Source organism: Eumetopias jubatus, unplaced genomic scaffold (assembly GCF_037043125.1).
Source record: "Eumetopias jubatus isolate StellerSeaLion01/CBP00866 unplaced genomic scaffold, mEumJub1_p1.0 scaffold_9, whole genome shotgun sequence".
Lineage (NCBI taxonomy): Eukaryota > Metazoa > Chordata > Mammalia > Carnivora > Otariidae > Eumetopias > Eumetopias jubatus.
Window position 1 is genome coordinate 34,936,165 of NW_028274815.1, and position 14,648 is coordinate 34,950,812.

Genomic DNA, 14,648 nt, shown 5'->3' on the forward strand with positions numbered 1-14,648 from the left:
TTAAAAAGGGGGTTTTGGTGGGGTGCCTGGGTGACTCAGTCGGTTGAGCGTCTGACTCAGGTCATGACCTCATGGGTCTTGAGATCTAGGCCCTAGTCAGGTTGCACACTCAGCAGGGAGTCTGCTTGAAGATTCTCTGCCTTTGCCCCACCCCTACTCCCACCCCTGTTTGCTGGTGCGCACACACTCTCTCTCAAATAAATCTTTAAAAAAAAAAAAAAGGATGCTTTAGATAGTTTCTTGTCTTGCAAGTTTCTAGAAGTCTTCAAAGTGATATATTTAGAGAACGTTTTGATGAAAAAACCAATTAAGGCGATAGTATAATAATAGGGAAAATTTGATCGTGGGGAAAATTTTCATAATTTTAATTATATGTCAGATATATTAACTTTTACTATTTTTAATTCATTCAGATAGCTATGAAAATATTTACAGAAGTTAATCTGTGTAAAAATGGTGGTTTTGGTTTTTTCCTCAATTTTTATCATCTTTTAAAAGACCTGAATAGATCTGATTTGTTGTTAAATTCTTTCTTAAACAGTTCACTTTAAAAAATCCGTATTTTCTTCATTTTATAGATGATAGTATTTCTGCTGCAAGTACATCTGATGTTCAAGATCGCCTCTCAGCTCTTGAGTTACGAGTTCAGCAACAAGAAGATGAAATCACTGTGCTAAAGGCAGCTTTGGCTGATGTTTTGAGGCGTCTTGCAATCTCTGAAGATCATGTAGCCTCAGTGAAAAAATCAGTTCCAAGTAAAGGTATTTGTTATTAAAGTAGGAAGAATCTTGCTTTTTGAAACACTTTCTTTGCAGTAATATATAAAACTTGTCTATTTTATCAGTGACATTGAAATTGGGAGTGTAAACTATATTTCTCTTTTGGATTAACTGTGACTATAGTTTTTCATTTTCTTTTTTTTTTATTCCCAAGAAATTCCGAAAGTTTACTATTTACTATTTTAAATGGGAATTTTTTTTGTAATACCACTGATTGTACTTAAAGGCTTTCATAATATTTGTGTGAATTTAGTATATTCCAATTAGATAACAAATTTACTAATGGCAGGAACTGAATCTTCTTTTTGGATCTCCCATAGTAATTAGCATTGTATCTTGAACATAGCAGGTGGGCACTCATATGTACTTTTTGAGTCAGTCCTTTTTGAGTCAGTCAGAAATTATAAAAGTCATCAGAATTTAAATAGCCTTATTCCAAGCCTTCATTGGTCATTGGTGAGCAGAATCCTGAAGAATTTAAACTCTGAGACTCATTACCAACCCCCGTACAATGTTAATTTTAACTTCTAGATATTGAGGGTTTTTGCAGGTTGAGAGAAAGTCATTAGGATGCGATTATTCTGAGTTTGGAGCAGATATCCTGTGGCCTTTCCCTGCCTCCAACCACCTAGAAAGAATTTAAAATTCTTTCATATTAAGCAATTGATTCTATTATTTCATATATCTTGTGATTTTTTTCATAGATTAGGTAAACATAGGCATAATTGTCCCCATTTTGGCAGTGAGAAAAGTGAGGCTATTTATGAATTCTGTTTCTCAATGTTGAGTTTGTGGTATATATGGTGTGGAGATAGACACATAGATAGCTGAATTGCAGGTCTAGTGTTCACGCTAATCTTGGCTAGCAGTAAGAATTTGGGAATATTCAGCTTACGGGTAATAGTTGAAGCCATAGAAAGAGGATGTAAAATGAGAATAAGGTTCCTGATTGTTGTGTTGGGAGCTCTAGTATTTCAGCAAAGAAAGAGTGATTCATGTTGCCAGATACTATGAAGAGGATGAATAAAACAAAGAGTGAGAGGTGACCATTGGATTTGGCAATTATGAGATTAATAGAAACCTCCACAAGCAATTGTAGTGGAGTGATAGGATTGCATATCAAATTACAGTATTTTGAGGGCGCCTGGGTGGCTCAGTTGGTTAAGCGACTGCCTTCGGCTCAGGTCATGATCCTGGAGTCCCGGGATCGAGTCCCACATTGGGCTCCCTGCTCAGGGGGGAGTCTGCTTCTCCCTCTGACCCTCTTCCCTCTCATGCTCTCTATCTCTCATTCTCTCTCAAATAAATAAAATCTTTAAAAAAAAAATTACAGTATTTTGAGAAGCAGCAGTTGAGCATTGTGGAACTATAGCCACACTTTCAAAAAATTTGCCTGGGAGAGGAAGATGGTAGTAGCTAGAGGAAGATGCTAAATTGAAGGTCAGCTTTAATTTTTATTTTTTAAGATGTTATAGACTCAAGCTCAAAGATATGTTGAGGACAAAGAGGCAGAAAAGAGGAAGATGATATTAGTGGGGGTGTCAGTGGGGAGTAGTAATTGATGAGGCAAGTTTCCTCAGAGTTTGAACAAGGATCATAGAGCAGGTAAGAAACTATTGGCCTTAGAAGACTACCTCTGAGATAGACTGGAAAGAGATAAGCCTGAATGGGCCTACTAAATAATCACAGTTGTTAGGGCTGGCACTTTTCATTCCTTAGCACTCTTCCTCAGGAGACAGTGATGCTCTTTAAGAAGATAAGACTGTTCTAGGTGGTGAAAAGGGTGAGTTGGAATGATGAGAGAATGGAAGACCATAGACATATGAAAAAGACGCCGAGACACCTTGAAAGCATTGAGGTGGTTCATTCTGCCTGGCTTTGTGGTTCCCATTCTTTTTCTTTCTTTTTTATTTTCTTCTTTAACTTATTTTTAATTTTTATTTTTGAAGTATATAGTTGACATTTAATGCTGTTAGTTTCAGGTGTACAGTATCATGATTCAACAATTCTATTTATACTCAGTGCTCACCATGATAAGTGTTGTCACTGTCTGTCACCATACATTATTATATTAGTGACAATATTCCCTATGCTGTACTTCGAGTAAATGAATGGATAAAGAGAATGTGGTATAGATATACAACATGATTCCCATTCTTAGACCTCCCACCCTCAAAGAGGCTAGGCCTGGGTAGTTAATAATGGAGAGTTAGAGAGGTGGCTGGATTGATCTTCTCCATTAGTGGTTAGTAAGATAAATGTGTCAGTGATAGGGGAAAGTTTAGCAAAAGACTTAATAGAAACCACTTTGACTGACAATGTTATATTGCAATCTTTAAATTTATTTGAGGACTGCCAAGATCAAGCCAGGCAAAACTTTATTTAGTTATAAATTGATTTTAATAAAGGATTCTGGAGTTGTTAGAGCAGAATGAGGAGCCAGATCAGTTGATGTATGTGGGTTTTACAGGGAAGGTAAACTTATTGTAGAGAAAGAACATGCTTACCATCTATAACTGATGTTATGTACCCTCAGCTTCTGACTCTGTATAAGTACTTTAATTCTGAAAGAGAAAATGATGCAGTGTTTGGTTATTATCCACAATATTTTTGAAAGCTTATTTTAAATAGTTCATATTAGTTTAAAAAATTAAGAATTTTTTACTAGGCTTAAACAACAGCACGTTGTAATTTTATGTTGAGAAAAATTTAAACATTTTTTCTGTTTTTATTTTTTTATTTACCAAGGTATTTCAGTAAAAAAATATTTATAGAGAAATTTAAAAACCGCTTTTAAAAATTTTGGTAGGTGATGGTAGTTTGATACACCAGTTACTTAGCACTTACCTGTTTCGATGTCATAAAATACAAATACAATTAAATATCTGTAGTTCCTATTCTCCAGGAACATACTTTTTGTAAGTTACTCTTTCTAGTATTTTTTTTTTAGTTGTCCTTAGTCATATTCTTTGTCTCTGAAGTGAATTTAGGATCAGTTTTATTTAAGGCTCTTTAATCGAGACTTACCCAGTTCTGGAGTTACAGAGCCACCTGTAGCTGCTGTATTGGAACTTTTTTCCACCACATGCTACCAATTCTTAATTCTTATCAATAACTTTATTAATTAGATACTGAGCTCCTTTCCATTATTCTACTTGATAAGTTTACTATGACTGCTATTCTTAAAATGTGCCAACATGGTTACATTCTGACATGGGGTCCATTAGTAATTATTCTTTAAGTTACTTCATTACTTTAGGCCCAGACTTTGAAATGCTATCCATAAAATCGATTAATGGGGGGAGTTGATTATATAATAACTTGGGGAAATATTATTTTAGAGGTGAGCATAAATCATTGTTAAGAATTAATTACTCTAGGGTCTCCTGGGTGGCTCAGTCAGTTAAGCAGCTGCCTTCAGCTCAGGTCATGATCCCAGGGTCCTGGGATCGAGCCCCACGTCAGGCTCCCTGCTCGGCGGGGAGCCTGCTTCTGAACCTTCTCCCTCTGTCTGCCTCTCTGCCTACTTGTGCTCTCTATCTCTCTGTCAAATAAATAAATAAAATCTTTAAAAAAAAAAAAGAATTACTCTAGTTCCCTTTAGTGGAGAAATTTTCCTGACCAGTTATGTTTTCCAAGATTGATTTTTTTTTTTTAAAGATTTTATTTATTTGACAGAGAGCGAGAGCAGGAACACAAGCCAGGGGAGTGGGAGAGGGAGAAGCGGGCTTCCTGCCGAGCAGGGAGCCCGATGTGGGGCTTGATCATGACCTGAGCTGAAGGCAGACTTTTAACGACTGAGCCACCCAGGCGCCCCCCCCCTGATTGATATTTAGACATCAAGAGAAATACATATTTAAAGTTTTATAATTTATTATTGGAAATTCTAAACAGCTTTATCTTGGAGTTTATATATAGTACACAGTAGAAATAATTGGAAAAATATTAGGTGATTCTTCACCTTTGACAAATGTATATAACCTAATAGATCAACTATCAGTTTGGTTTTTTTTTTTTTTATTTTAGAGAGAGACAGAGAGCAGGGTGAGGAACAGAGGGAGAGGGACAAGCTCATACTCCATGCTGAGCACAGAGCCTGATGCGGGAGTCGATCCCACAACCCTGAGATCATGACATGATCAAGAGTCAGACAGTTAACTGACTGAGCCACCAAGGTGCCCCAGTCAACTGTCAATTTTCATATTAAACAGGATTAATAAATTAATTATACAAATATTTGGAAAAAACATTTTAAGCAAACTATTTTCTAATGAAGATTTTTTATAAAATATTTTTAAAAATTTAAATTATTTTGTGGATATTTTGTATTTTTTTCTATTGAAAAGGTAATTTCCCATACTGTGGAAAATTTTTATCTTATGTGAATTTTTTTAGTCCTCTGTGAAATTAGAATTTATCATAATCACTTTCACATGAATTACTGACAGGACAATAATCACTATCTTACAGCTACATTTTCTAGAGGATTTTTCTTTAGAAGTAAGGCTAAACCCCATGGATAAATAAGTGTGAAACCTTTTTACGAAGCTGTGGTTAAAAGTGTAGTAAGCTTCCTTATTGATAAAGTCAACTAGTTTTATAGATGGTGGTGATATGGAGGGCATGATTTGACTTTAGGTGTGTGTGTGTGTGTCTGTGTGTGTGTGTGTGTGTGTCTGTGTGTCTGTGTGTGTGTGTGTGTCTGTGTGTGTGTGTGTGTGTGTGTGTGTGTGTGTGTGTGTCTGTGTCTCTCTCTAATGGTGCATTCCAGCCCTGGAGGAGAGGAAGGGTGTGTGTGTGTGTCTGTGTGTGTGTCTGTGTGTGTGTTTGTGTGTGTGTGTGTGTGTCTCTCTCTCTAATGGTGCATTCCAGCCCTGGAGGAGAGGAGGGGTGTGTGTGTCTGTGTGTGTGTCTGTGTCTGTGTCTCTCTCTAATGGTGCATTCCAGCCCTGGAGGAGAGGAGGGGTGTGTGTGTGTGTGTGTGTGTCTGTGTCTGTGTCTCCCTCTAATGGTGCATTCCAGCCCTGGAGGAGAGGAGGGGTGTGTGTGTCTGTGTCTGTGTCTGTGTCTGTGTCTCTCTCTAATGGTGCATTCCAGCCCTGGAGGAGAGGAGGGTGTGTGTGTGTGTGTGTGTGTGTGTGTGTCTGTGTCTGTGTCTGTGTCTGTGCCTCTCTCTAATGGTGCATTCCAGTCATGGACTTGTGTAACTGCAGTAATCATTTTTATGTTCCATTCTTCCAGTTCCTGATTTTCAAAGAATGCACTTTAGACTTCTCAACTGAAAAACAAGCATTCACCCACAGTTCCTTTTTGGTTTTTTGCCTCTGCTTTACTTAATGCATTGCCTCTACCTTGGGAGATCATTCACTCTTTCATCCAAATACTAAGGATTCCCAGTACCAAGAGCTATCTCAAATTAAACTATAGGATTGAAAGGGACCATGAAAATCTTTTGGCCTTTTCTTCCTGTTTTTATTAGTATCTGGGGACCTTGTGATTTAGTACTATTACCTACTTAGAATTTCCTTTTCCCATACTCCCCCTGGTAAATTCCTATCTGTTACCCTGGCACAGCTTAAAATGTCACTCTATGTTAGGCAGAATTCTTTCTTTCTACTTACTTATTATTCCTTCTGCCTGGACTCACATTTTCATTTCACTGCCTACTACAATAGAACTCTGAGCATGTTAATAATCTCTCCAATTTCTTCAGTAAAATTAGGATGATAATAGTAAATCCCTCTTAGGATTTTGCTTAAAATTAAAGGATATACTACTTGTAAAGTATCTGGGACAATGCCTAGCACATAGCAAACGTTTGATAATTAATATTACTCCACATCACTGTATTGACAGTGTCTATTTCCTTCATCTTTTCACTGTATAAGGCACTGTGTTAGGTGCTGCAGATTAAAGAAAGAAAAAACACTGCCTTGCCCCCAAAGGACCTCAGGTAAACTGAGAAGACAGATCAGAATTACAAAATTATAAGTAATTGGTATTAAAAAGGTAAATTTAGGGTGCTGTAGGAACACCTAGGATAAATACTTAAACTGGAGTTGAAGGTTCCTTGTAGGAGGTAGCATCAGCACTCACCTACCTTCATGATTTTCACAGCCACTTATTAGTGCCAGTTCCCAAATTGTTCCCAGATCTGGACTTCACTTCAGAATTGTCTATCTACTTACTAGATTATTCTGCTTGTGTGTATATCCTTTAGAATTCGTAACTGTAAAATGTCCCCAAACTGAACTCCTTATTCTTTGTCTTAAACATTTCTTAAAACTGACTCCTCCTCTGCATTCATACTACCAGGCTCTTAATTCAGGTCCCCATCATCTTATGCTTGGATCACTGCCCTGAAATCTGCTCTTCACATAGCCACTAGAGGGTTTTCTCTAAAATGTAAATTGAAATAATTCCTTTTTTCAGCTCAAAACCTTGTAGTGGTCTCTATCCTCTGTACTAAAGTCTCCATGATCTGACTACTGCTTACCTCTGCCATCTGAACTCTTCCCTCTTGTTCTACATTCTCACCATATAGAGAGCTTTTTGTCTATCTCCTCCCTTCCATGCACACATCGACACCCCCACTTTGCTATTACATTCTTCCTGTTTCTTTACACATACTAGAATAAGATCCAAGTATCTTATCACCTATGTTTTACCTGGCTTAACAGTTTGTTGTGCATTTCTTCTAGATCTTTCTTGAGCTCTGTGTTCCTAGTCATCTTTACAGAATTATGTGTCTTTGTACTTCCATGATATTATGTTCATATCACTGTTACTGCACTTACCACATATTTTCATTGCCAGCATGATTCTCTTGCAAGATTTTGAACTCCTTGATGCTAGTTAACTGCCTTTTACTCTTTTGTAAACACTTTGTTTCATCAGGGAGTCAGCTTGGATATTCTCTCTCCCTCCCTCTTCCTCTGTCCCTCCCCCTGTTTGAGCACTCTCGCTGTCTCTTTCAGATAAATAAATTTTGGGGTGGGGGGGGATCTAAGGAAAAGAAGATCCAGCAAATGAGAGTGAGAAAAAATTGTCAAAGAGCTAAGAAGAAATTCAGGCAAAGGCAGTGTCCTCGAAACTAAGGACATTGTCCTTGCCTGAATGATCAGCAGTATTCGATGCTGAAGGAACGTTGAGCAAGATAAGGACTGGAAAGTATCCATTGAATTTAGTGCAAAGAACCAAGATCACCATCTTGGCAAGAAAAATGTCTGTGGAGTGGTTAGATGATAGATTGCAGGTTGAGGTGCATTCCTACCAGAAATACACAAGAATTCCAGTTTCTTCACATCCTTTTCAACACTTGCATTTTTTTGGTTTTTGGTTTTGATGTAATAGCAATAATGTAAAAGGTATACAGCTATAGTACCATACCTAATGGGTGTGATTGATCTCCTTTTTGAGATGAGGTTTGGGACATTAAAAGAGCAAAAAAGTGGATTGCAGACTATGTTTGTTTGCTTGTTTTCATGTAGTGGTTAATGGGTTTTTTTGGTATGTAACAAAAAGTAAAATATATATATATATATATATTTCAAAACCAACTGTTGATATGGCAAAAGCAGTGTTCAGAGGAAAATCTGTAGCTGTAAATGCCTACGCTAAAACATCTCAAATCAGTAACCTAACTTTAAAAAAATAGAAAAAAAAATACTAAACCCAGTGCAATGCTAGCAGAGGGAAAGAAATAATAAAGATTAGAGATAAATGAAGTAGAGAACAGAAAAACAACAGAACCAATGTAACCAAATGTTGGTTTTTTACAACAAATGTGACAAGCTTTTAGGTAGAATGAAAAAGAAGGAAGATTTAAATTGCTAAAATCAGAAATGAAAGTGGGGACCTTTCAGAAATAAAAGGATTGTAAGAGAGCATTATGAATAATTCACATCATATTGTCTTATTGAAAAATGGGCAAAGGACTTGAATAGATAATTCTCTAAAGGAGATTTACACATCTCACTGGCTAACAAACTCAGTGAGATTCTCATTAGGGAAATGCAAATCAAAACTACAGTGAAATGGCACTTAATGTTAACTGAGCACTTTATATTAAGTTTAGCTTTAATTTTAAAAAATGCGGGCCACCTGGATGGCTCAGTTGATTAAGCGTCTGCCTCTTGATTTTGACTCTGGTCATGATCTCAGGGTGGTGAGATTGAGCCCCACAGCAGGCTCCACACTCAGTGGGGAGTGTGCTTGAGATTCTCTCCCTCTTCCTTTCCCTCTGCCCCCCACCAAGATAAACACCTTCTTTTTATAAAATGAAAATAGCAAGTGTTGGCAAGGATGTGGTGAAATAAGTATACTTTAGACATTGCTGGTGGAATTGTAAATGGTGCAGCTGCTGTGTTAATGTACATAAAATACCATGTGACCCAGCGGTTCTACTTCTTAGTTCTGTACCCTTTCAAAAGTGAAAACAGATGTTCGAATGAAAACTTGTATGCAAGTGTTTATGGAAGTACAATTCACAGTAGCCTAAAGATTAAAACAATCTAGATGTCCCTCAACAGATAAATGGATAAACAAGATGTGGTATATTCATACGATGGACTATTACTCAGCCATAAAAAGCAATAAAGTACTCATAAATGCTGCCACATGGATGAACCTCGAAAACATTGTGCCAAGTAAAATAAGCCAGACATAAAAGAGCACATATTGTATGATTCCATGTATATGAAGTATTCAGAATAGGCAGATATATAGAGATAATGCAAATTAATGGTTGACATGGGCTGTGGGGGGAAGAAGGAGAGAATGGGGAGTGACTATTCAGTGAGTAGAGGGTGTCTGGGGTAATCAGAATGTTCTGGAATCGAATATGGTTGCACAGCACATTGTGACTATACTAAATGTCACTGAACTGTGTACCTTTTTAAATGCTTAAAAGGGTAAATTTTGTTAAAGGTATTTTACCACAATTAAAAAAAAAAAAAGCTGTCTGTACAACAAGGAGTCACCTGTTTGGCAGACTACCAGATCTGATGACCGGTGATGTTAGCATAATTTGGAAGTTACTGTACGTTCATATAAGTGAAAATTTTCCTGGGAAATTTCAAAAAGTAAATACAATAGGTCTCCATATTCCTTTCTTCTGAATTATTTGGTCTGAGGTTAGGTCTAGGAATCTCTATATTAAGGAAACATTATAGATGATTATGATACAAGTAGCCCCTAGCAGCTTGTTCTTGTCAAAAATGCAGTATATATGGAACAGTCTAGGGTGCCAAGTATTTTAGGCTCCATACATAAAAATTTTTTACTCTCTGTGCTTTATGAAGAGAAGCAAGCAAAGATGAGATTGGCCAAATTAGATTTTGTGTGTATGTGAGAAAACAGAGTCCAAAAGTTCAAAACTATTCTCTGTTCTCAAATTTTTAAATGAACTTGCCGCTTAGTAGATAAAGGCTGTTTGATCTTGTAACTTCCTAACCACACCAACATACATATCACATACTTAGTCCAGTCCTTCTACTCTGTAAATTAGGAAATGCTTTATACATTTATGCTTTATTTATATGAAATAACTGTCAGATTTAACATTTATGGTTCTAGGATTTCTAAATAGTTTGACTTCAGTAGAACTGAAATTTCTGAAAATCAGTGATGTGAAAATTTGTGATTTACTTTGCATCATGTGTTTTAAAGCTGCTGTGTGTAGAGGGCAAACCATTTCGCTAGAGAATAAGTCTAGCTGCAGTGTAGTAATTTAGCATGGCCTTTTTTATAGGTCTGTTTTGGTGAGATTAAGATTAGAGACACTAATATTGCATGCTGCATACCAGAGGGAGCAGTTTGCTTACTTAGTTCTGACCACTAATGGACTTAATTTTTTAAATTCCCAATTTTTGAGGAGTATTTTGAAGTTTGATGTAAAGTTTTTTTTCTTAACCACTTTTAGGCCCTCCAGGCCTTCGAGAAGCTATTTCTATGTCCTGTATTACCAACGGGAGCGGTGCAAACAGAAAGCCAAGCCACACCAGCTCTGTCGCAATTGCAAGAAAAGAAACTCTTTCATCTGCTGCTAAAAGGTATCCATTTATAAGGGAAAGAAAAGCTAACATTGCACAATTGTCTGAAAGTGATCATTCATTCTACTTTTGAAAAAAAATGAAATACAGCTGTATGGAATTAAAGTGAGCATGTCTTTTGAATTCTTTAACTGTGAATATAGACACCCAGCCTATACTCACTGGGTTTACGCTCATGTATCTATCAAGCTGTTTGAGGAAGCTTTCCGTTCTTACTAAAGAAAGTATTTTCATTTCCTCGTTTTCTTTTTAACATTTGTTGATGAGATATGCATCACAATATTTAATTATATAAGCAAATTTTCTTTAGCAAGCAGTGCATTTAATATGGCAGTTTTTAAAGGAGAAATAGAATCTTCAGTATATTAGTGGGAGGCTGAACACTTTTATAACTTTTATTCTTTAACCATGACTATAAAATTAAGGCATAATTCAAAATACTATAGTACTGTGTGTGTGTGTGTGTGAGTGTGTGTGTGTGTGTGTGTGTGTGTGTTAGGGGATGGTAGGCGGGCAGTAGAAATACTGCAGAAAAAAGTTTCACTAAACTACAGATTTACATTCTATATGTTCTTTTCATCAATAAATTAATCTGTTTCAGTAAAATTGCTTACAGAATTTTTTCACTTTTGTGTAATTCCTAGCAGATTATCCCATATAGAATTTGGAGAGACCATAAGAGATCAACTGTATAATCTTACAACTGTTTACTTCAAAGAATAACTGAGGAAAAACCTTAAGTAATGGGATAATATTTAAAATGTACTGATAGAAAATCGTTGCCTTAATAAATAATGCCAGTGACTGAATTATTCATCAGAGTGGATTTATAGATATTAACTAAACATTTAGCTGCAGGAATGGTGAAGAAATAACAAGATCTTTAGGCCTTTTTTTATTATTATTATTTTTAAGATCTTTTATTTTTAAGTGATCTTTACCCCCAATGTGAGGCTCAAACTTAGAACCCTGAGACCAAGAGTTGCATGCTCCATGACTAAACTGGCCAGGCGCCCTGATGTTTAGGCCTTTTAAAGGCCCCTCCAAAGCATGACAAAATGTACTGCCTATGCCTCCCTTGTAGGAGAAAAGGACAAATTATAAGAAAACAAATGCATTGTGGAAATTTTTAATATTTTTAATAAACTTCCTTGTATTTAATAATAGTTTGGGTTCAGCCCATTTTCTTATGTAACTGTAGTCCTGTACAGTGATCAGTATTATGCACAATAGTAACTCAGTAATCTTAAGACCAGCTGACTTTTTACTTTATGGTGCTCTGTACTTTGCTTTTAAATCCCTAGGAGGAAAATTTCTTTTAGGTTGTACCGGGCCCACATAAGACTGGTGGCCTCTGCATTCAGGCTAGTTTGAAGACCAACAAGAAAGAATTTCTAACTCAGTTTTAAATTTCAAAGTTAGTCTGATATTTTTAAGGTAGAACTGTATTTCTCAGCAGATACTTTTAAAAACTAAACAATAAATAGACAGTTGGGGGCTAGTCAAGTCAGAAGGTATCAGAACTGAATCAGATTAAATGTCATTTTAAAAAATTATATTTTAGGGGCGCCTGGATGGCTCAGTAGGTTAAGTGTCTAACTCTTGGTTTTGGGTCAGGTCATGATCTTATGGGACAAGGGATCGAGCCCCTTGTTGGGCTCTGAGCTCAGCGGGGAGTCTGCTTGAGATTCTCTCCCTCTGCCCCTCCCCACACACGTGTGCGCGTGGACTCTCTCAAATTAATTAAAAAATTATATTTTAACATTTTTAACTATTACTATGTGATAAATTGTATTTACTGTGTATATTTGTTTAAAATGTTCTTAAACATGCTTCCTTGTAGATTATGCACTTTAATAGTCAAATTATAAAATGTCCTTTGATTAAGAACTGTAAACAATTGATAATTTTCTTTCTTTTCAACCATGGAATTCAGATCTTGATTCCACCTGGTTTGTAATGTCAAAAATGTGCAATATAAGGACTTATCCAATGATCGGGAATGGCAGGTGCTTCATTAATTAAGAGTCAAAAGTACAGAATCACAAGAATTTATACATAAATATCTTAAATATTTTACATAGATTTGTCAATTTTTTTATGAAAGGCTGAGAGTCCAACCCTCTTTCTAATTGTGTGTCTGATTAGATTCCTTGTTGACTATCTTGCATATAATATACGCATAAATTATTTTTTATAATTGTTACTTTCAACTTTAAGACTGAGGAAGAAATTTAAAACTCTTGCAGAGAGTTTTTAGAACCCATCTCTTTCTCTTATGATTTTTTTTCCTCAACTTTGTGTAATTATCTCACCTACATAAAATTTAATGGCAGTTTTTTTTTTAGTAACTATTTTATGGAGTCTTCCAGAGCATTCAACTTAGTTTCCATGGAAATTACAGTTCTCTTGTCTATGTGTATTAATTTACGTAATTAGAGTAATTAGTGCAACTGGCATAAACAGGTTCTGGATTGGTGGGGGGATATCTACAATTCCTGGTAAATTTAAAACTCAGCTGGCAAGAGGAGAAATATACAGAAGAAATGGGGATCAGAATAATCTCCTAAACATAAGGTTTTGTGTGCCTTGCACATCATTCAGTATGTTTTACAGAGGTAATGGAAGGTGTCACTGATGCTCTGATTTGGGTAAGTTAAAGTCATTTAAGAGAGCTGCTGTTGTTCCCCAAAATCTGCCAAGATGGCAAAATGCATTGGGCCATTTTGGTCCCCAAACAGTCTTCATAGGATATATTGCCTTAGAATTCTTATAAATTCTTTACTGAAGATTTTAATAGCTTCCAGAATTTTCAAAGAAATATTTTCATCATTAAATGAAAGCAGTATAAATTGTATTAGTTGTATGATTTAGGATTTTGAATTTTGTGATCACTTTTTCCATCGTTTGAAATATCTTTTATTTGTTTAAATATGTGTTGTTCCATGTTATACTTTATTTTACAGTGGTACAGAAAAAAAGAAAGAAAAACCACAAGGACAGAGAGAAAAAAAAGAGGAATCTCATTCTAATGATCAAAGTCCACAAATTCGAGCATCACCTTCTCCCCAGCCCTCTTCACAGCCTCTCCAAATACACAGACAAAATCAAGAAAGCAAGAATTCTACTCCCACCAAAAGGTTTTAACTGTTCCCGAGTACAGAGCTAGGGAATGGTTGTAATGATACCTAAATTCTGTGACTTGAGAAAAGTTGTCTATCCATGGATTCCAAGAGAAAAGCCTGGTGACTTCCCCACCACCACCACTTCTTTATTGCTAAAATTATATTTTAGTACTTTGGAGAACAAAGATTTAAGGTCAAAATTTCTCAGTTAAAACTGGAAAAGAGAAAACCTCAGTTACAAACAATTTGGTGAAAGGAAGGCCATAATAACCTATTTAATACCAAACAATATTTTTATAATAGAATTTACAAAAATTTATATAACCTATGCATAAATGTATAACCATGGACAGAAAATTGCCATATGTAATTATCCTCATCATATTTTGGCATCATTACAACCTTGAACTTGCAAGGGCCCTTCTCCGCAAATGGCTCTTCATTGTGACTGCATCTCAGTTTCAGTTTTGGGTTTTGGGAGGATAAGTTCTTGCTTGAGTAGAGAAATAAATCCATTTCACCTGGTCTTTTCTATGCTAAAGGCTTGCTTGAGGGCTTCTCTCTGTGTCTGTAATAATTAATATTTTAAAGTTATGAGAGGGGGAGAAGGGAGAAACATTCTAACATTGTGTGTGAGCCTAAATTGGGGATCTAAACCTGCATGCTGGGAGTTCAGTGCTACACCTGCCTTG

The 14,648-nt window shown here is 36.1% G+C and overlaps 1 protein-coding gene across 2 annotated transcripts in view; it reads left to right on the top strand.

Moving 5' to 3' along the window:
- EML4 (EMAP like 4) overlaps positions 1–14,648 on the top strand; it is a 143,312-nt gene that overhangs the window by 59,570 nt on the left and 69,094 nt on the right. For both annotated transcript variants that reach the window (XM_088026405.1, XM_088026406.1), the window contains exons 2-4: positions 579–761; positions 10,702–10,831; positions 13,798–13,971. In XM_088026405.1, the coding sequence (XP_087882531.1) occupies positions 579–761; positions 10,702–10,831; positions 13,798–13,971 (487 nt within the window). The remainder of the gene's footprint in view (positions 1–578; positions 762–10,701; positions 10,832–13,797; positions 13,972–14,648) is intronic.